The 23,043-nt window shown below is 49.5% G+C and overlaps 1 protein-coding gene across 1 annotated transcript in view; it reads right to left on the reverse strand.

The window, feature by feature from the left end:
- Window positions 1-23,043, reverse strand: part of gk (glycerol kinase) — a 250,768-nt gene that overhangs the window by 88,319 nt on the left and 139,406 nt on the right. Inside the window, exon 9 of the mRNA XM_057330925.1 lies at window positions 9,070-9,105. Within this exon, the coding sequence (XP_057186908.1) occupies window positions 9,070-9,105 (36 nt within the window). The remainder of the gene's footprint in view (window positions 1-9,069; window positions 9,106-23,043) is intronic.

Consider the following 23,043-nt stretch of genomic DNA (forward strand, 5'->3'; position numbering starts at 1 on the left):
GATCAGGTTGTGCTGTCCTAGAGATTACCAGCAACTGAGTCGTGATGAGCGGCAATAGCAGCTCCATACAGGTTCAGTGTGGAAGGAGAGATTACTCTCGAGTCTCTGGAAGGAAAGCATGTACCCGATCAAGCAACTCTGCGGGTCGTCTCTTCGAGAAGAGCACCAGGATGAGAAGAGGCACCACTTACAGGCGTATAGTGGCCAGTGCCCTAGCCTGAGTAGTGGTCTTAACCGCCGCATGGGGTAGGCCACTCAGGATCTCCTCGTTCCGTCCAGGGGCCAGACATGGAGGTTCCAGAGGTCTGGCCCGGGATGCCATAACATGCCCTTCCCCTGGGAAAACAGGTCCTTCGTCAGGGGAATCGGCAAGGGGGGAGCTGTCGTCAAGAGCATTAGCTCTGAGAACCAAGTCCGGTTGGGCCAGTATGGCGCAACTAGTACACTTGATGCTCCACTTCCCTGACCTCGCACGGGGTCTGTGCAATGAGGCTCACTGGGGGGAAGGCGTACTTCCACTTGTCCCACGGCCAGCTGTGCGCTAGAGCCTCCGTGCCGAGGCAGGGAGTACCTTAGCGGCAATGGTTGGTGTCCAGGGAGGTGAAGGGGTCTACCTGAGCCCGCCGGGACTGTCCCCAATGAGCTGGCTACATGGGGGTGGAGTCGCCACTCTCCGCGAGGCGTCAACTGACGAGAAAGCACATCGGCTGTCTGGTTCAGGTCACCTGGGATATGTGTGGCCCTGCGGACTCCACAGGAGGAGGCGTCGGGCGAGTCGTGTTAGCTGCCATAAGCGAACGCCACCCTGGCGGTTAAAAACGCTACGGCAGTTGTGCAGTCCGACCGGACCAGCACGTGCTTGCTCTGCATGAGAGGTTGTAACCCCTTCAGTGCGGGTAGCACATCCAACAACTCTAGGCAATTGATACGCCTGCGCAGGCGGGGACCCGTCCATCGCCCTGACACTGCGTGCCCGTTGCACACGGCACCCCAACCCTGCAGGGAGGCATCTGTCGACCCTGATGCGTCTCGCCTGCCCGAGAGGGACCCCCATCCGTAGAAAGGTCATTGAAGACCAAGGGGTTAGGGTGCGTCGGCAGAAAAGCGTAATCACCATCCGCCTGCTGCTGGTGTGCCACGCTCTCTAGGGAACTCGATTCTGTAGCCAGTGTTGGAGCGGTCTCATGTGCATCAACCTGAGGGGTATCACCACCGTCGAGGATGCCATGTACCCAGGAGCCTCCTCCCGCTGACTGCTTGAAATATTCCAGGCAGTTCAACACTGACTGAGCGCAGTCGCGCTGTAATGGAGACAGAATTGAGTTCCATACCAAAAAAGAGTATGCTCTGCACAGAGGAGAGCTTGCTCCTTTTCTCGGTTGACCTGTGGTCCCAATCGATCTAGGTGCCGGAGCACTAGGTCCCTGTGTGTACATAACAGATCTCACGAGTGTGTCAAATGAGCCAGTCGTCGAGATAGTTTAGTACCCGCACACCTCTCTCCCAGAGGGGAGTGAGGGCGGCTTCCACGATCTTCGTGAAGACTCGTGGGGACAGGGACAGACCGAAGGGGAGAACTCTGTACTAATATGCCTGACCCTCGAAAGCGAACCGTAGGAACAGGCGATGACGAGGGAGAATGAGACATGAGAGTAAGCGTCATTCAGGTCGATTGCCATGAATCCATCTTGACATCTGACAGATGCCAGGATGCGCTTCTGCGTGAGCATCCTGAACGGCAGCTTGAGTAGGTGCCTGTTCAGGGTACGTAGATCTAGCGACCCCCGCTCTTTTTGGGGACAATGAAGTACGGGCTGCCCATTGAACATCTCGGCTAGAGGGACGAGCACGATCGCTTCCTCACCAGAGGGGTGGCGACCTCGGCCCGAAGCACGGGGCATCCTTGCCTATGCTGAGGTTAAGAGGATGCCCCGAAACTTGGCGAGTGTCCGGGGAGTTGGATCGCGTAGCCGAGATGGACCATATACCGTAGTCACCGTGACAGTTTGGGAAGCTCTTGACAGGCTCCCAGGGACCGACAGGGAGGCTAGGGGTACGTTCTGCTTCATCGACCTCCCGGGGGTGGTTCGATGGCTGGCATTACGGATCCCTCGCCGTGGGGGGGACCCCCGGGGAGGAGATCAGCTCTGTAGTTTTACCTGCCTGTCGATGATGTAGCACAACACACCATCGAATGAGAGTGCTTAGGCTGATGATTATCCTTGACATTTGGTCTTGCCGCAATGTCGAGTTGCCGAACACCGTCGTGTAGAGGGTGAGAGCGGCTGTGATAATACACAGACGATGATGTGGCACAAAGCACCGTCGATTGAGAGTGCTTAGGCTGCTGATTATCCTCGACATTGGGTCTCGCCGTGACGCAACGTCGAGTTGCCGAACACCGTCGTGTAGAGGGTGAGAGCGGCTGTGATAAACGCCCAGAGAGGGAGAGAACTTTTAGAAAGGTATTCTCGAACTCCCTGGGGTCTTCCCATGAGGGCCGCATTGGCTTTCGCCGCTGCTGCTGATAGGGTGGTGGTCTCCTCTTCGATGTCTCGAAGAGGACCAGAGCTGCTGGGAAGCAGACGGTGCACGGGATCTCGGCGGCCAGAGGGCGGTCGAGTCGCGGCTGGGGAGGACATACGTAATATCCTCTATCTGCTCCCTAACTGTCGAACACGACAGTATCACCAAACAGCCCCCCCTTGCGAGATGGGTGCATCGAGAAAGCGGACTTTCTCAGAGTTACTCACCTGTGCAAGGTTCAGCCAGAGGTGTCTCTCCTGGACCACAAGTGTGGACATCGTCCGACCCAGGGCCCGCGCGATCACCTTGTTCACCCAAGAGCGAGGTCGGTGAAGCCGCGGAGTTCCTGCATAAGCGCTGGGTCGGTCTTACCCTCGTGGAGCTCTCTCCGCGCATTGGCCTGCAGGAAGGCCATAGCATGGAGAGAGGGGACAGCTTGGCCCGCAGCAGAGTAAGCTCTCGACACCTCAGATGCCAAAAAGCCTACGTGCTTTGGACGGGAGTCTAGGTCGAGCCCCTGGGGGACCGACGTATCCTCTAGCTGCCCCACCATCGAGGGAAGAAAGGGTGATGGAACTAGTTGACGTGTACGCGTTGAAGGGGGCGTTCCAGGTCGTACTAGGTTCATCATGCACTTCCGGGGAACACGGAACTGAGGGAGTGTGCGGCTTGGAGCCGCTCTCAAGCCCGATGTACCGTGTATTCAGCCGCGAGCGTTGGGAGAGGCAGTGCGGTGCACCGCAACCCAATGCCGGCGGCCCGGGAAAGCATGGCTGACATTATGACATCTGCTTCTTCCTGATCTCAACCCCCTGAGGGAGGGAGCTTCAAGGATTCGTCGGAGTCTGATGCCAGTAAGTCACCCTCCGATGCTGCAACAGACATCTCATCATCACGTACCGTTTCCGATACGTGATTAAGGAATAAGACGCTGGTGGGCTTATGGGGAACGGTCAGACGAGCACGGCGAGGTGCGAACGGTCCGCGAGCCAGTGGCTGACGGATTAGCGCTCACAGTAATCCTCATATCACCCTCGCTGCTCGCCGTAGCGGGCGGCAGGGCCGTAGTCCTGCCGTCACGGAACGGGAAGCAGACGAGATGGTGGCTGAGTCCCGTTGGAACACAGCCACCCGTGACGCAACGTCTGAATGGTCAGCCGCCCGCAGAGCGGGCAGGACGTATCCACAACATCTGCCCCAGCGTACTGGAAGCAGGCATCATGTCCGTCCCCCTCCTCGATGAGTGTGTTGCACCCATGAGAACAGCAGGACAAGCCACGCTGAAGAAATTTGCTCTTTTAGAAAGGAAATTTGCTCGAACACCTCCGGAACTGCCGAGACGCCCAGGGGAGAGTCACTGCAGGAAGGGACCGTCCGCTGTCCACGTCGTAGATTCCAGCAGAAAAATGATCACCAAAGATCATAGAGAAGCTCATCAGATGCGTAGGCTCTGAAGAACAAAAGGTGAATGAATGAGCACGCCGGCTTCCCTCTTATACCCGGACATCCGGGGAGGAGCCCGGCATGCAAATTTCATTCGCCAATTTTCATTGGCCTTTTCTAAATACTCAGAAGATGGTAGGTTCTCAAGACAAACCCCATTCTGTCGGTTCGACACAACGTCGAGAGACCGACAGAAAGGGAAACACCATTTGCCTACCCCCCCCTTCCAATGCTACTGTGGTGCCCTTGAGAAAGACCCTTAACCAGGTGTGTTAACCTGGCCCCCAGTGCCGTGTTTACCGGAAGTGCATGAGGAACGTAGTAAGACCTGGAACCCCCCTTTCCGGCACGTTTCACGTCAAACAAAGTTCCGTCACCCTTTCTTCCCTCGAGGTTGAGACAGCTGGAGGATACGTCGTTGTCCCCCAGGTGGAGTATGCCGCCGCGGTGCTGGCTGGGGGGGCTCGACCTAGACTCCCGTCCAAAGCATGTGGGGTCTCACCATCTCTGGTGTCGAGAGCTTACATTGCGGCGGACCAAGCTGCCTCCTCTCGCCACGCTATGGCTCCTGCCAAGCCAGGGCGTTGAGAGAGCTCTACGAGGGTAAGACCGACCCAGCGCGTATGCAGGAACTCCGCGCCGCCACCCACCTCGCTCTACGGGCCCTGGGTCGGACGATGTCCACACTTGTGGTCCATGAGAAACTCCTCTGGCCTATCCTTGCGCAGATGAGTAGCGCTGAGAAGGTCCGCTTTCTCGACGCACCCGTCTCGCAAGGGGGGGCTGGTTGGTGTTACTGTCGAGCCGCAGCGGCCCCGCTCACCCCCCGCCCGTCGGGGGGCGCGAGACCCTCACGCGGCCTCCCCCGGAGGGTTCTCGACAGTAAAGAAGCAGTCCTCCGTGCCGTGACTCGGCCACCTAGGCCGTCGAGTCCCGTGCACTGTTTGCTTCCCAGCAGCTCTGGTCCTCTTCGACGCCCTCCAGCTCTGGCGCCCCCCACTCAGGCGCCCCCCCCTGGAGGAAACAGCAAAGAGGAGACCATCGCCCCATCAGCAGCCGCAGCGAAGCGGCCCTCATGGGAAGACCTCAGGGGGATCGAGGCTACCATTGGGCCCGACCCCAGCCACATCGCTGGGAAGTCGGATAGGGACGGATCCTGCCCAGTCTCTCAATCTGCTGGCCCCCTCCGGGGGGCTTGCGCCCACTTACTCTCAAAAAAGGAGAGTTTCCTCACTCTCTGGGTTACCACAGCCACTCTCACCCTCTGCACGACGGTGAACGGCAAACTCGACGTTGAGTCATGGCGAAGCGCAATGTCGAGCATAAACACCAGCCCTCAGCACTCTCAGTCAGACAGTGCGTTGACAGTGCGTTGAGCTGCGCAGTCGCCAGGCAGGAAAAACAGCAGAGCCGATCTCCTCCCCAGGGGACCTCCCCCGGCAAGGAATCCGTACTGCTAGCCATCGAACCACCCCCCGGGGGGACGATGAAAAAGATCGTACCTTTAGTCCCCGTCTCCTGTCCGGCTTCCCAGGCTGTCAGGCTGGCTAGGGAAGACGATCCGTCTCGGCTACGCGAACCAGTTCGCCAGACGCCTGCCCAAGTTTCGGGGAATCCTCTCAACCTCATTCAGACGCAGGGATGCACCCGTGCTTCGGGCCGAGGTCGCCACCCTTATGGCGTAGGAAGCGATCGAGCATATCCCAGGCGACCTGAACCAGACAGCCGACGCGCTCTCTCATCAGTTGACGCCTCACGGAGAGTGGTGACTCCATCCCCGCGCAGTCCGGCTCATATGGGAGCGGATCGGCCAGGCGCAGGTGGACCTGTTTGCCTCCCTGGACTCCGCCCATTGCCCGCTTTGGTACTCCCTGACCGAGGGTCCCCTCGGCATGGATGCCCTAGCGCACAGCTGGCCGCGGGACAAGCGGAAGTACGCCTTCCGCCCAGTGAGCCTCATTGCACAGGTCTTGTGCAAGGTCAGGGAAGAGGAGCATCAAGTGTTACTAGTTGCGCCCTATTTCCCCAACCAGACTTGGTTCTCAGAGCTGATGCTTCTGACGACAACTACCCCCTGGCCGATTCCCCTGACAAAAGACCTTCTTTCGTAGGGGAAGGGCATGTTATGGCATCCCAGGCCAGACCTCTGGAACCTCCATGTCTGGCCCCTGGACAGGACGAGGAGATCCTGAGTGGCCTACCCCCGGCTGTGGTGGAGACCATTACCCAGGCTAGGGCCCCTGCCACTAGGCGGCTGTACGCCTTTAAGTGGCACTGTTACATTCCCATAAGTGGATTTTCTAAAGCAATAGTAATAAAGTATCAATATCAATTAATAATAAATATCAATGTTGGTGTAAGGTTGTGAGTGTTGTATGCTGGGAAGTGTTGATTTTATTTTTGTCCCTCTCACTCAGATCTCCGATTGGCGACAGGTGCTCCTCGCAACCGCTCGCGTGGAGGATACTGCTTACAAGGACTCGGAATCCGTTCATCAAGGAGACTTCTTCTCCTGAGTGTTACCCTCTCCGATCTCCGCAAGGTTCAATAAAATGGAAGGAAGGAGTTGGGAAACGGCGAACATTTAAACATTTTAATCAAAAATAAATAAACAATAAACAGCAGTAAAACAGGCCGGCAGCCCCTCACGGACGACTGCCGACCACACGAACGTAAACAAAATTTAACTAATGTCCGGGCCCGGTCCTCTCTCGCCATCTACTCCTGTCGCTCTGCATTTTATGCTTCCGATCTCCTCCGTGGGAGATACGAGGCCGGTGTGGCGCCCAGCTGACGCTCACTATCAATCACATCACTGGCCTCGCTTCCTCCTCCCACGGCTCTCGTCACGCCTCCCTCATCACAGTGGAATATTGAGTCCTCCATTTTGTTGTTGTTGTCTACATGATGTACTACTGCTATTATGCTACTAGCACGTGTGAGTAGACTGGTTACAGGTGATTGTTAACTCTCACTCATCCACCTCTTCTGTGTTAGAGAGCTAAGTTAATTCCATTACTGAAGCAAAAGGGAGTTTGGTGCCTTTTTTACTTTAATAATGTTCCCCCTTATACCCCTAGACATTTGGGGTCGTAACACGCCTCTTCTCGTCCTGGTGTTCTTCTCGAGGAGAAGACCCACAGAGCTGCACGATTGGGAACGTGCTGTCCTTCCTAAAAGAAAGACTTGAGAGAAATCTCTCCCCTTCCACACTGAAAGTGTATGTAGCCGCCATCGCCGCACATCACGAACTAGACTAGTTGCTGGCAAGTCTCTAGGACAGCACGACCTGGTCATTAGGTTCCTTAGGGGCGCGAGAAGGCTGAATCTGCCTCGTCCGCGCTCCATACCCTCTTGGGACCTTGAAGTGGTCCTGGCGGGCCTCCAGAGGCCCCCCTTCGAGCCCCTGGGAGAGGCCACTCTTTCTCATCTTACGATGAAGATGGCACTCCTGGTGGCGCTTGCCTCCATCAAGAAGGTAGGGGACCTAGTCCGTGTTTGCGTGCGCGTCCGTGTTTCTGCGCGTCCGTGTGTGTGTCTATGTCTATGTCTATCTGTGTTAGTACGTGTGCATATTGTGTGTGTGGACCATTTGTATGTGGGTATGTCTGCCTTCTTGTTTCACCTTTTTCTTGTTTTTACAGGTATAACTTTAATCTTTTTGCTTATAGTCAATATGTCTCATGTACAGCTGCTTTGTAACAATGAAAATTGTAAAAATCGCTATATAAATAAAGTTGAGTTACTATAATCTTGAAATACTCTCGTGAGACTTGGAAATCTCACGTGGATAGAGTCTGCATCGATCCAGGAAGTCAAATATACATATCTAATAGGGAAAATTGTCTGACTTTTATTGAAAATATTATTTTAAAGTTTTAAACATTATTTTTTACGATTGTTTAGGTCATCACAGAGGGCCCTAAGGGTTCGCTACTGCAAAGAGACACTTTATGCAGCTATTCTAGTTATATATAAAACAGATACTTGCAAGCCTTATGCTGAACAAAGTCCTGTGTGCGTGTGGAGATGGAAAGGTTCCGATGGGTTCAGAAATCTTGTCCTGCTGAAGTATGGACTATGGAGCCTCCAATCCCGGTGTCCGAGTTTGTGAAAATGAGGAAGAGAGTAAGTATGTCTCAAAGGACACCCTCTTTCCTCCCCCCCCCCAACAGGTAACATGATGGTTTCAGAAAGAGAGAGAGAGCAGAAAATGTTTGTTGTCGATATTTAACATCATGAAAAGGGCACGCACACCTGAGTTTGAATGGACCAATGGGAGTTGAGCAGGGGAAAGTTTCTTTGTCCCACGCAACAGCTTATTTGTAGGTTTATGGCCCCCTTGCACATTTGCAAATTTCACTCAATTTTATTGTATGAAGTGTATGATGCGTGTTATGGTTACAAAACAATTATGGGGGGATCAGTTTGATACTAAATATGACGGCTGTGAAATACATTAAGTTGTGATTTATTCAGATATATGAATACAAACAGAACCTAAATCAAACTCACATATTTATTGGTAACAGGTAAATTAGAATGGCAAGGGATCCAAAATACAGCAAGAATATATACATGTTTACAGCAAAGGGCATTTTTGGCGTCAACCAAAGGTCTCAAGTCTCTCCGTTAGGGCCACCTGGGACCTTTCACACATTCTCTACTGGCTTTGAAGCTAGGGAAAAATCTTATATGTTCAAGAAGTTAATGACACTTGGGGGAGAATCAGGCCTGGCTCTGGTCATACCCCCTACCCAAACAAGCTGCTGTCACTTTAAGACATAAATATGGATGTAATACTGTATCAACATCCAATTTTTTTCCCCAACTATTTATACCGACTTCTGACAAAAAAAGACAAAGTTAATGAAATGATTTGTCCATTTAGGTGCAATAAGCTGTGGGAAGAGTTTGAAAACTATGTATTCCATATCCAAATATTTTTGTCAGGCTTAAAAAGTTACTCGGGCCCAGGCCCGGGAGGCCCCCCATTTCCGACCTATGGCTGTACTCCTATACTCTATTCAGGAACGCAGCAAATTCATATTAATTTATATTTATATTATCAAAAAAATGTAGAAATAATAACAATCTTACCCCAGATACGGGAACACCAGTTAAAGGGCCAGATTTCTGTGTGAAGACAAATAAAGAATATTAAAAAAACAAGTTAATGATACACTCTTTGGTGAGCTTGCCTTAGAATTGTTGCCGCTGTATACAAGAACCAGTCAGTCAGTATACTACATACCAAATTTTGTGCAAATCTGACAAATTTTGTATAAGGAGTTTGAAAAAGTATGTTTTCCATATAATTCAATATGGCGGACAGAAAGTATGGTGGAATATGACAACTCTGATATCAAATAACTTGGCTTGAGCCAACAAATATACTATTGTGAATTGAATACCATTATGTTGATTTCTTCATATGTTTTAAGAATTTTGATAAATGTAATTATATCTCGACCACTAGGGGGCACTAGCCTATAACTTTACAAGTCCGGCAATGGACGAATAAGGAACATTGGCTATAGTTCAACTCGAAATGCCTCAAGGAATAAAACTAGACCACACTTATAATTTTACACCAAAGTTTTCAAAAGTTAAAAGCAAAAATAGACATTTATCTCTGGACCAGTAGATGGCGCTGTACAGAAACTGTGTATGTTACCTCAAGAAATGACTGCGATGACCTTTACCAAGTTTCGTGTTGATACACAGAAGTTTGGTGAAGATACAGCATCAAATCCATTGCAAATCCATCCATGCACTATACGAGAACGGATTGGCTCATCAAAAATACATAAACTTTGACATCATATATGAATCGGCATGAGCCAAGGTTTCAGAGGAAAAGTAATTTTGTTTCTAGCATGTGCGGATGAAAAGTTGCAGCCAAAAATGTATGTGGAAGTTTGGACTGTTGGTGGCGATATGGAGAGACACCATATTTGCCATGGTAACAGTTCATACAGTCCTCTATGTGTGTGCAGAAAAAGCAGAATAATAAGAACACTAACGGAAGCAATGGTGTCTATGCCACTTTGTGGCTTCACCCAAATAATAATAATAACACTAACGGAAGCAATAGGTGTCTATGCCACTTTGTGGCTTCACCCCAAAATATAGCTGCAAGCAGCAATTACAGGGTCAAGCCCTACAAAGGCACAAAAGGAAACACGTGGACATTTCAGACGATTAGTTTGTGCACCACATTTTCAAAAAACATATAAAAGCATAATAGGCACAATATAATTGCTTATAACTTTAGACCACAAGTTGGAACTGTCCCAAACTTGTGAGGGGAACAAGATGTGCCAGTGATGATACAAACCAAGTTTCAAAAAAGTTTTGCAAAGACACAAAAAAATAACCCTTTGTTATGCATTACATAAGAAATGTTTGACTAATAATAAAGCTTTTAATAACGTATTGTCAGGAATGTCTCTAGATGCTATATACCAAATTTACCACGAGAAGTTTCCGGTCGATACATTAGAAATTGGCGAAGACACAGAATAAAATCTATTTTGGCAATCTCTACATCAAATCAGTTGACGCGCTTGTATGAGAAGGGATTAACCAATCGAAAATCTTTAAATAACTTTTTTCAGCACTGCCTTGAATAATTCAAAATGGTGGGAAAAATTATATGACAGAAAACGACGGCATAAGTATGAGCTCAGAATTCAGAGGAAACAAGAATTTTGTTTGTACGGCGTGCGGTTTAGAAGTTATGAGCAAAAATGTATGTGAAATTTTGGAGGGATTGCAGTAGAGACTCCAAATTTAGACTGGATGTTGGGACTGTCCACTATCTGTGTGCAAAATTTCATATTTTTCCTGAGCACAGTTCTATGAGCTGCCATAGACTTCCATGGTTGAAGATGAAGAAAACTAACGGATACAAGAAATAAGAAAATTAACGGATACAATAGGGGTCTTCACCCCTTCTGGGCTTGATCCTTAATAAGAAAACTAACGGAAGCAATAGGTGTCTATGCCACTTTGTGGTTTGACCCATAAATATAGCTGCAAGCAGCAATTACAGGAAGAATAAGAAAACGAACGAAGCCCCAGTAATTATGGGGTCAAGCCAAATCACAGCCCAAAAGGAAATATTTTGGACATGTCAGATGATCAGATTTTGAAAACCAAGTTTAAAAACAGGGAATGCACTTTGAACATGATACAATTGCTTATAACTTGGTGGCGCTGTCACCAAATTTTTATGAGGCAAACAAGATGTGCCAGTGATGATCCATCCAAGTTTCCTGTCAATAAACAAGTGTGGTGAAGATACAGCCACATGACCCTTTGGCGAGCTCACCTTAGAATTCTTGACGTTGTATACGAGAACAATTCGTTCTAACAAAAATCATTTAATAACTTTTTGTCAGTACTGTCTCCGGATGCTACATACCAAATTTTGTTCAAATCTGACAAAATTTGTAGGAGTTCAAAAAAGTATGTTTTCTATATAATTCAATATAGCGGACCGGCTGTATGCGGGAATATATGACAAGTTTGATATCAAAGTGTCAGGGTTCCTGTTTTGTGTGTCTTTGTTTCCTCTTTTGTGTTGATGTTTTGTTTCTGGTGAGCTCATGGTGTGGTTGACAGCCTGCCATGTGTTGTCTCGTAATTGTGGTGTGACCCCGCCCCGTCATTACCCTGTGTATCTCCTCGCTATTGTTTCATTCTTCCAGAGGTGGGTAGAGTAGCCAAAATCTTTACTCAAGTAAAAGTACAAGTAACTAGAGAAATTGTTACTCAAGTAAAAGTAAAAGTCACTATTTTAAAAACTACTTGAGTAAAAGTAAAAAAGTATGCAATGAAAAAACTACTCAAGTAGCTAGTTACTTAGTTACTTTGTATCTTATTATATAGGCCTACTACATAAAATTAATATTAACGCCAATATTTTAATAAATATTTTTATTATCATAAGCAGATATCTTTGCAATATACTAGAGAGACTAAAGAATAGACAAACACAGAAGAGACAAGCATTTCTGTAAATTTCATCTAGTCCTGATGTCAATGTAGTTTACACAACTTATTTAGAATAATAGACCATGTCAAACTAAAGCATGAACTAAACTCAGAGCATTTCCTAAGATGATCTAGAACATCTGCAGTGCTCTTAAATGAAATACACATTTTTGAACAAAGCTCATGTTTTCTCTTGTTGTGTCACGTGTGTGTTGTGAAACGCTCTTACTTGTAAACAAACAGTAAACAGTGAACCACACGCCCATCAACAAGTTTTCTTCCTTCTGTTCTTCAAATGTATATTTCTGCAGGCCCACGTCTCTGTGTCTGATGGGTAACGCGCATGTTGCGGTGTCTGACGAACAGGTCGCGCGGGTGCGCGCATATGGCCGGCATTTATCATTGCTGGCAAACAATATGACACATTTGCAGTTTTGATTGTATAGATATAGATTAATATCCACTTCATCCAACGCTCTTTGTGTTCTGCGTGTTCTTAAATTTCGCGCTACGAGGAGTGAGTAATCCTGCTTCAGATGATTCAGATTGTGCTGCGAACTGAACAAATCATTTGAACTGATTCATTAGCCTATTCAAATGGTTTTGCCCATTGTTCAATTAATGCTTTCAAAAGAATCGACTCAAATGAATCGATCATTCGGGAATGCCCGTAAAAAGAGACGACAACCTTGAAATAAACAACGCGTTTTAAAAAGCATATTTTAAAATGAAGGAACGAAGGAACGTCACGCAATGTAAGTTATGTAACGAAGTAAAAGTACAGATTTTCTATTAGAAATTTACTCAAGTAAGAGTAAAAGTACACACTTTCAATTTTACTTAAAAAGTACATATTTTCCAAAATGTTACTCAAGTAAATGTAACGAAGTAAATGTAGCGCGTTACTACCCACCTCTGCATTCTTCTCACCTGCTTGCTCATTGTCTAACTCTCTCTCCTCTCCTTTCTCTCATTTGCTTTATGACTTTCACCTGCTCTACTCGTTGTCTTCTCTCCCCTCCTGTTTCTTGTTTGGGTTCTGATTTCCTTCCCTTTATGTTCCCTTCTGTTCTACTGTCCTGCATCAGACTGTTGTGTGTTGTATCGTGTATATTATTTCTACTTAGTACTGACTGCCTTATCCACAGCATCCCTTAGCCTTATTTATATGCCTTGTCATTGTGTTTATTGTTTTGCCTTTTTGACTGTTGTTGTTTTAGTACCCCTGTGCCTTAGTTCCTGTTAGTTTTTTCCCTGCCCAGCTATCTCCTGTTGGTGTCCCGGATCCTCGACGGGTAATACCTTCGCCCTCAACAAACAGGCACCGCTTCCACAGCAGAGGATTCCCCTGACGGGGCCACGCAATCTTTCTCTCACTGTGAGTTGTCTTCGGGTCGGGATTACTCCCTGTGTCCGATTCTCCCTCCGTGGATTACTCTCCCGTGTGGGTCCAGCACTCTACGCTACGAGTTCGCCATCTCTCCGACGGGTTGAGCTTCTCCCCGCCAGTTATCGTGCTGTCAGTGGTGTCTGGTTTCAGGACTTTTGTAGATTATTGTGGACTTTTTGGATTTATGTGGACTGTTTTGCTGCTGCCTTGTCCAATAAACTTTGTTTTCCCGCATCTGAGTCTGTCGCCTTAGTGAGCATTGATATCAAAGTACTCCGCTTGAGCCAAAAAATATAGTCATGTAAACCAAATGACATTATGTCGATATGTCATATGTTATAAGCATTTTAATAAATTTGCCGAAACTGTGTATGTTACCTCAGGCAATGACTACGATAACATGTATCAAGTTTCATTTCAATACATGAAAGTTTGATGAGCACCCAATCCATTTTGTCGTGTTCACCGTTGAATTCATAGACGTGCTACATGAGAATCGATTGGACAATAATAACTTTTTGTCAGCAGTGTCTTTAGATACTGCATACCAAATTTTGTTTTAATGGGGCAAACCGTCTAACGAGGAGTTTGAAAAAAATTTGGGGGAACAAATAATTTTGATTCTAAGATGTACAGTTCAAAAGATATATGCAAACATATATGTGGAAGTGTGGACTATTGGTGGCGCTATGGAGTTTGGGTTAGAGACTCTATATTTGCCATGGTAAGAGGTCAGACTGTTCTCTATGTGTGTGCCAAATTTCACAATTTCCCATGCACGGTTCTATGGGCTGCCATAGACTCCCTTGGCAGAAAAAGAACACCACTAACCGAAGCAATAGGTGTCCACGCCACTTCGTGGCTTGACCCCTAATAATAAGAAAACTAAGAAATGCTAAAAGGATCTCCACCCCTTTGGGGCTTGATCCCTAATTACCATCACTTCTGCTGATCAGACCCCAAAAAAGTATTTTTAATGACAATTAATATACGCATTTTCCTTTGAGCCAAACCAATAATTCCCTGACTGAAATTGATGTTTTAAATAACGTTTTTTGGATATGACCATTAGATTTGGTGGAGATGAATGGTTTAAATGTAAATTGTTAACATGTGAGTAAGCTCACGTTTAACATTTCCAAATTGCTACCTATATTTCATCTTGGAGGATAATCTATTTGGTGAGTAAAACTCATCGTTTTAACAACAGTGAAATTCATTACCTGTGTTTCTTTTTTTTATTTGTTTTTCTTCCTGTATATATGCTTTGAAACAATGCTACATTGTAAAACACGCTTTATTAATGGCAAAGAAAGTTCTGGCATGAAAGTCTAGATCGCAGTCGTATAGTCTAAAACCAATCTGACATACCTTTACCACATGACGCAGCTGATTGGTTCCTCCTGTATCAGCAGCTGATGAGATTGCTTGATGAGATGTTTAAATATTGGCTAGTGATTGTCGTAGCAGTGCAGCACGCTTCAGAAAGCATCTGGATTTAAGATAAGTGAATGATCTTTTACTCCACACTTACTCACTGTGCATAATGTGTGGTCTGCCTAATTCATTAAAAAAATGAGCAACCATATAACAAGTCTGAATAAGTTTTATGTTAGCAGTCTTGTATTGTATGCTTGAGCTAAATAGTAAGACTATTGGCAGTAGCATTTACGCATCTGTGTTTATACAGCTTGAGCAAAAGTCAGACATGCCGAAAGTAACTGATATGAGAGCAGGTTCAATGAATAAACTTTCACGGTCATATGTATTTTTAATGGCGTACAAAGCCTGTCCTAGGAACCAAAGTTTTTGTCCACACGGACTGATTTAAGTGCTCCACAGGAAGACAATTTGCTGAATGCTCATCTCTGCATGCTTATTTATGCTCTGTATAATCCGATTCATTCAGCCTTGATGTAACTAAATCTGTGAATGTGTATGTTATCTAGTATATGTATTATATTGTGGTTACCATTGGTTGTAATATGGTTGTAATTATATTTCTTTATTGTTCCTCTAGACCAGGGCTAGTCAACTGGCGGCCCGCGGGCCAAATGCGGCCCGTCAATCATCTTTACCTGGCCTGCCTTAACATTTCAAATAAGTGGAGAGACTTTAAGAACGGTGTACTTAAATGCACGTCCTCATGAGACGCCACATCTTTAAAAGTCCAAAACGCTGTATACAGTACATTCAAAACGAAAGTAATTACCGTGGCTCATGATGTTTTACGTCTTATAAAGCGATTTGATCGGTCAGTCCAAGAAACTTAATGTTATTTACAACGTTATAATCAGCAATGCATTGCGCAGCCACAGGCATTTGATTTGCGCACGCGATAGGTCGCGTTCTAAAATGCGTTTTGTGCCCTTGAAAGTAGGCTAACTGTAGGAAGGGTACACCACGTGAATGGTTGTCTCAGATACGGGGAAAACGGTGTTGTTTTTATTACTGCATTCATTATGAATAATGGCTATATTTACGAAAAACAGCTCTGTTCTGTTCATCTCCCCCAGAACTCGCACACTATACAAAGGATCTGCCCTATAAGTGCATGGGGCACATGAATGCGATTGGAATTCACCTGGAGATGTGATAATAGCATTCAGTTTCTTGCACAGATCAATTGACTCGCTTTATAAGACACTTATTTAATGTCACAAGGGGCAGGGATTACTTTTGTGTTGAATGTATTTGCGTTTTTACTTTTATTGATTTAACATTAATTAATTCAACCAAATATCTTCATAAATATCTTCTTGAAAAAACAATGCCACCCACATCTTGATGTACTGGACGACTGTGGGTGAGTAAATTAGTAGCAATTTTTGGGTAAAGTAACGCATTAAGGAATATAAAATACAATTAAAAATACAATATCCCTTTTAATTTAATATCATGAAAAGGCACAAATACTTGATGCAATATTTGTGTGCATGTTTTAATCATGGTCTGTTATTACCGGTAGATTGAAGGAGCCTGTTTTGTTACCGCAAAATCAATATGTCAGGATAGGATGGACTGGAGTTTTGATTTAAACTACAAATGGGGCACATTTACTAAAGCTCACATGTACCAGAATTCCACCTATCACCTGCCTTAGCAAGTTGCATGATCGTGACTAAAATAACTATTGTTATGTTTCTGAGCAAGCATAGGGCATCCAGACTTAATGATATTAGTTTACCCGGCAACCTCTGACTAAAGATCAGAACTGACAGTTCCCTTTCTGTTGGTCTCTCGACGTTGTGTCGAACCGACAGATGGGGTTCGTCCTTGAGAACCAATCGCTTCCGACTTCTCTAGAAAAGGCCAATGAAAATTGGCGAATGATATTTGCATGCCGGACTCCGCCCCCGGATATCCGGGTATAAAAGGGAGACGGCGTGCCTCATTCATTCACCTTTTGTTCTTCGGAGCCTTCGCTTGTGATCAACAGACTTCGCTACAAGACTGCCGGCTCTACGACGTGGTGCAGCGGACTGTCCCTTCCTGCAGCGACTTCCCCTGGGCGTCTCGGCGGTTCCAGAAGTGTTCGAGTTTTTTCTCTAAAAGAGCAAATTTCTCCAGCATGGCATGTCCCGCTGTTCTCTTGGGTGCAACACACTCATCGAGGAGGGGGACAGACACGATATCTGCTTCCAGTATGCTGGGGCAGATATTGTGGATACGTCCTGCCCGCACTGCGGGCGGCTGACGATTCAGACGTTGCGTCACGGGTGGCTGTGTTCCCACGGGACTCAGCCACCACCTTGCCTGCTTCCCGTTCCGTGACGGCAGGACTACGGCCCTGCCGCCCGCTACGGCGAGCAGCGAGGGTGATATGAGGATTACTGTGAGCGCTAATCCGTCAGCCACTGGCTCGCGGACCGTTCGCACCTCGCTTTGCTCGTCTGACCGTTCCCCATAAGACGGTCCGCCGTCTTATTCCTCAATTACGTATCGGACACGGTACGTGATGATGAGGTGTCTGTTGCAGCATCGGAGGGTGACTTACTGGCATCAGACTCCGACGATTCCTTGAAGCTCCCTCCCTCGGGGGGTCGAGATCAGGAAGAAGCGAATGTCGAAATGTCAGCCATGCTTTCCCGGGCAGCCGGCTTTGGGTTGAGGTGCACCGCACTGCCTCTCCCAACGCTCGCGGCTGGATACACGGTACATCAGGCTTGAGAGCGGCTCCAAGCCGCACTCGCCCTCAGTGCCGTGTTCCCCCAGGAGTGCATGAGGAACCTAGTATGACCTGGAATGCCCCCTTCGGCGCGTACACGTCAACTAGTTCCATCACCCTTTCTTCCCTCGATAGTGGGGCAGCTAGAGGATAAGTCGATGTCCCCCGGGGCTCGACCTAAACTCCCATCCAAAGCACGTAGGCTTTTTGGCATCTGAGATGTCGAGAGCTTACTCTGCTGCGGGCCAAGCTGTCCCCTCTCTCCATGCTATGGCCTTCCTGCAGGCCAATGCGCGGAGAGAGCTCCACGAGGGTAAGACCGACCCAGCGCTTATGCAGGAACTCCGCGGCTTCACCGACCTCGCTCTCGGGCGAACAAGGTGATCGCGCGGGCCCTGGGTCGGGCGATGTCCACACTTATGGTCCAGGAGAGACACCTCTGGCTGAACCTTGCACAGGTGAGTAACTCTGAGAAAGTCCGCTTTCTCGATGCACCCGTCTCGCAAGGGGGGGCTGTTTGGTGATACTGTCGGGTTCGACAGTTAGGGAGCAGATAGAGGATATCACGTATGTCCTCCCCAGCCGCGACTCGACCGCCTTCTGGCCGCCGAGATCCCGTGCACCGTCTGCTTCCCAGCAGCCCTGGTCCTCTTCGAGACATCATATGGGGGAGGAGACCACCACCCCATCAGCAGCCGCGGCGAAAGCCTGCGGCCCTCATGGGAAGACCCCAGGGAGTTCGAGAATACCTTTCTAAAGTTTTTCTCCCTCTCTGGGCGTTTATATCAGCTGCTCCCACCCTCTACATGACGGTGTTCGGCAACTCGACGTTGCGTCACGGCGAGACCCAATGTCAAGGATAATCAGCAGCCTAAGCACTCTCAATCGACGGTGCTTTGTGCCACATATCGTCTGGGTATTATCACAGCCGCTCTCACCCTCTACACGACGGTGTTCGGCAACTCGACATTGCGGCAAGACCCAATGTCGAGGATAATCAGCAGCCTAAGCACTCTCAATCGACGGTGCTTTGTGCCACATCACGTCTGGGTATTATCACAGCCGCTCTCACCCTCTACACGACGGTGTTCGGCAACTCGACGTTGCGGCAAGACCCAATGTCGAGGATAATCATCAGCCTAAGCACTCTCATTCGATGGTGCGTTGTGCTACATCATCGCCAGGCAGGTAAAACTGCAGAGCCGATCTCCTCTCCGGGGCCCCCCCCACGGCGAGGGATCCGCACTGCCAGCCATCGAACCACCCCCGGGAGGTCGATGAAGCAGAACGTACCCCTAGCCTCCCTGTCTCGGTCCCTGGGAGCCTGACAAGAGCTTCCCAAACCGTCACGGTGACTACGGGATACGGTCCGTCTCGGCTACGCGATCCAACTCCCCGGACGCCCGCCCAAGTTTCGGGGCATCCTCTTAACCTCAGCAGAGGCAAGGATGCCCCGTGCTTCGGGCCGAGGTCGCCACCCCTCTGGTGAGGAAGCGATCGTGCTCGTCCCTCTAGCCGAGATGTTCAACGGGTTTTACAGCCCGTACTTCATCGTCCCCAAAAGAGCGGGGGTCGCTAGATCTGCGTACCCTGAACAGGCACCTACTCAAGCTGCCGTTCAGGATGCTCACGCAGAAGCGCATCCTGGCATCTGTCAGATGTCAAGATGGATTCATGGCAATCGACCTGAAGGACGCTTACTCTCATGTCTCTTTTCCCTCGTCATCGCCCGTTCCTACGGTTCGCTTTCGAGGGTCAGGCATATTAGTACAGAGTCCTCCCCTTCGGTCTGTCCCTGTCCCCACGAGTCTTCACGAAGATCGTGGAAGCCGCCCTCACTCCCCTCAGGGAGAGAGGTGTGCGGGTACTAAACTATCTCGACGACTGGCTCATTTGACACACTCGTGAGATCTGTTATGTACACACAGGGACCTAGTGCTTCGGCACCTAGATCGATTGGGACCACAGGTCAACCGAAAAAGAGCAAGCTCTCCTCTGTGCAGAGCATCCTCTTTTTTGGTATGGAACTCAACTCTGTCTCCATTACAGCGCGACTGCGCTCAGTCAGTGTTGAACTGCCTGGAATATTTCAAGCAGTCAGCGGGAAGAGGCTCCTGGGCACATGGCATCCTCGACGGTGGTGATACCCCTCGGGTTGATGCACATGAGACCGCTCCAACACTGGCTACAGAGTCGAGTTCCCTGGAGAGCGTGGCACACCGGCAGCAGGCGGATGGTGATTACGCCTCTCTGCCGACGCACCCTAACCCCTTGGTCTTCAATGACCTTTCTACGGACGGGGGTCCCTCTCGGGCAGGTCGAGACGCGTCAGGGTCGACAGACGCCTCCCTGCAGGGTTGGGGTGCCGTGTGCAACGGGCACGCAGTGTCGGGGCGATGGACGGGCCCCCGCCTGCGCAGGCATATCAACTGCCTAGAGTTGTTGGATGTGCTACCCGCACTGAAGGGGTTACAACCTCTTGTGCAGAACAAGCACGTGCTGGTCCGGTCGGACTGCACAACTGCCGTAGCGTTTTTAACCGCCAGGGTGGCGTTCGCTTATGGCAGCTAACACGACTCGCCCGACGCCTCCTCCTGTGGAGTCCGCAGGGCCACACATATCCCAGGTGACCTGAACCAGACAGCCGATGTGCTCTCTCGTCAGTTGACGCCTCGCGGAGAGTGGCGACTCCACCCCCGCGTAGCCAGCTCATTGGGGACAGTCAGGGCGGGCTCAGGTAGACCCCTTCGCCTCCCTGGACACCACCCATTGCCGCTAAGGTACTCCCTGCCTCGGCACGGAGGCTCTAGCGCACAGCTGGCCGTGGGACAAGCGGAAGTACGTCTTCCCCCAGTGAGCCTCACTGCACAGACCCTGTGCAAGGTCAGGGAAGAGGAGCATCAAGTGTACTAGTTGCGCCATACTGGCCCAACCGGACTTGGTTCTCGGAGCTAATGCTCTTGACGACAGCTCCCCCCTGGCCGATTCCCCTGACGAAGGACCTGCTTTCCCAGGGGAAGGGCACGTTATGGCATCACGGGCTAGACCTCTGGAACCTCCATGTCTGGCCCCTGGACGGAACGAGGAGATCCTGAGTGGCCTAACCCCTGCGGCGGTTAAGACCACTACTCAGGCTAGGGCCCTGGCCACTAGGCGACTATACGCCTATAGTGGTGCCTCTTCTCATCCTGGTGCTCTTCTCGAAGAGAAGACCCGCGGAGTTGCTTGATCAAGTGGGTGCGGTCCTTCCAGAGACTCGAGAATAATCTCTCCCCTTCCACACTGAACGTGTATGTAGCCGCTGTTGCCGCTCATCACGACCCAGTTGCTGGTAGTCTCTAGGACAGCACAACCTGATCATTTGGTTCCTAAGGGGCGCGGGAAGGCTACCACCTCACCCACGCTCCGTACCCTCTTACGACCTTGATGCGGTCCTGGAGCCCCTCGGAGATGCCGCTCTTTCTCACTTCACGATGAAGACGGCTCTCGGGAGGACGCTCAAGAGGGTAGCGGACCTACAAGCATTCTCCGTGTCCACAGATTGCCTAGAACTCGGGCCCGGTTATTCTCACGCTATCCTGAGACCCCGGCCCGGCTACGTGCCCAAAGTTCCCACCACTCCCCCGAGACACCAGGTGGTGAACTTACAGGCGCTCCCCACCGGGGAGGAAGACCCAACCCCATCCGTGTTGTGTCCAGTACGCGCATTGCGCCTCTGCTTGGACCGCACGCAGAGCCGCAGTAGCTCTGAGCAGCTCTTTGTCTGTTTTGGAGATCAGCAGGGAGGGCTGTCTCAAACAGAGATTGGCGCACTGGATCATGGACGCCGTCACTATGGCGTACCTGTCCTAAGATCGCCTACGCCCACTGGGTGAGAGCTCTCTCCACACGGAGTACAGCCTCCTCGTGGGCACTGGCTCGAGGCGCCTCTCTGGCAGACATCTGCAGAGCTGCGGGTTGGGCTACACCCATCACCTTCGCGAGGTCCTACAGCCTCCGCGTAAAACCGGTATCGGCTCGAGTCTTGCAGGCATCAGGCAAGACTGGCGGCCGGTAGGGTGTACGCCTATGACAGTACCTTCCCCCCTTTCTCCTAAGGGGGTCAGCGTACTAACTAGCCTCCCTTCTTCCCCCACTGGGTGAAGAACAGGCACTCCATCCATCACTAGCAAGCACCTCCTGCGGGCGGGCTGGGCAGAGCAGCCCTGCCCCTTAGGCCGGGTATCTCCGGAGTTATTCGCAACATAGCTCTAACCGGACCTAGTGCTACCAGACGTTGCAACCCCCCAGTAGGGCGGTTCCGTCTGATGTATCCTCATGCTGGTTCCCACCTTGGTAACCCATGACCTCCTTAGGTGGACCTCCACCTCGCGGTTAACTCCTTCAGTCCGCACTTTCTTCCCATGAGTTCTCCCCCATCGGTGAGACCATGTTGGTATCTCCACTAGTCTCCTCCCTGTGGTAGGAAGTGGTCTCTGTAGCGCATCCCCCGCTTGAGGAAGTAGCGCTTACCCAGTGGCCTTACGGTTCCGGGCGGCTTCTCGCTGTTAGAGAAACAAGGCCGCCGCCTGTGAGGCCGAAGGTAGGGGCCTTCCCACCTTTCAAGAAAGCTCTGGGACCCCCTACCTACCCACTGGTAGGTTACAATTTCGCGGTAGCGTTCACGGCTGACACGCCCAGGCCAGTCACCGTCGCTTCGTTGAGATTGTGACAGGGCACAGTGTTATGGCGTTTTCCATTGGAACCCCATCTGTCGGTTCGACACAACGTCGAGAGACCGACAGAAAGGGAACGTCTCGGTTACGTTTGTAACCTCGGTTCCCTGATGGAGGGAACGAGACGTTGTGTCCTCTTGCCACAACACGTGCTGTCCACTGCAGCAGTCGTGAGAGGTCTCAGGCTCCTCAGAACTAAGGTGAATGAATGAGGCACGCCGTCTCCCTTTTATACCCGGATATCCGGGGGCGGAGTCCGGCATGCAAATTTCATTCGCCAATTTTCATTGGCCTTTTCTAGAGAAGTCGGAAGCGATTGGTTCTCAAGGACGAACCCCATCTGTCAGTTAGACACAACGTCTCGTTCCCTCCATCAGGGAACCGAGGTTACAAACGTAACCGAGACGTTTTGTGACTGTGAGATCCAAGTACTCGGCCGGCTTGAGACTCTGTCCGACAGCAGGTCCCAAACGAAAGGGTAACTATAAATAAAGTATGATGATTAACAGATAAAATTAACTATGATCAACAGATAAATTGGAAATGTCATATAACTTATAATATATTATATTAAAATTGGAGTCAGATTGGTCTTAACCACAGAGTCATGTAAATTGAACCAAATTGTAACATTTCTGTTACAATTCTGTAGAAGCATAACACGAGGAACCCTTCAACCACACCATTGGATTCCGTCGTTGGGCCAGTGGGTGGTCTTTAACAGTTGGTGACCCGACGTGATTTGGGTCAATTCCGGTGCGACACTCCGGTGATCTGCATCACTTCCGGTGCGACATCCT

This window comes from Triplophysa rosa, linkage group LG4 (genome assembly GCF_024868665.1).
Source record: "Triplophysa rosa linkage group LG4, Trosa_1v2, whole genome shotgun sequence".
Lineage (NCBI taxonomy): Eukaryota > Metazoa > Chordata > Actinopteri > Cypriniformes > Nemacheilidae > Triplophysa > Triplophysa rosa.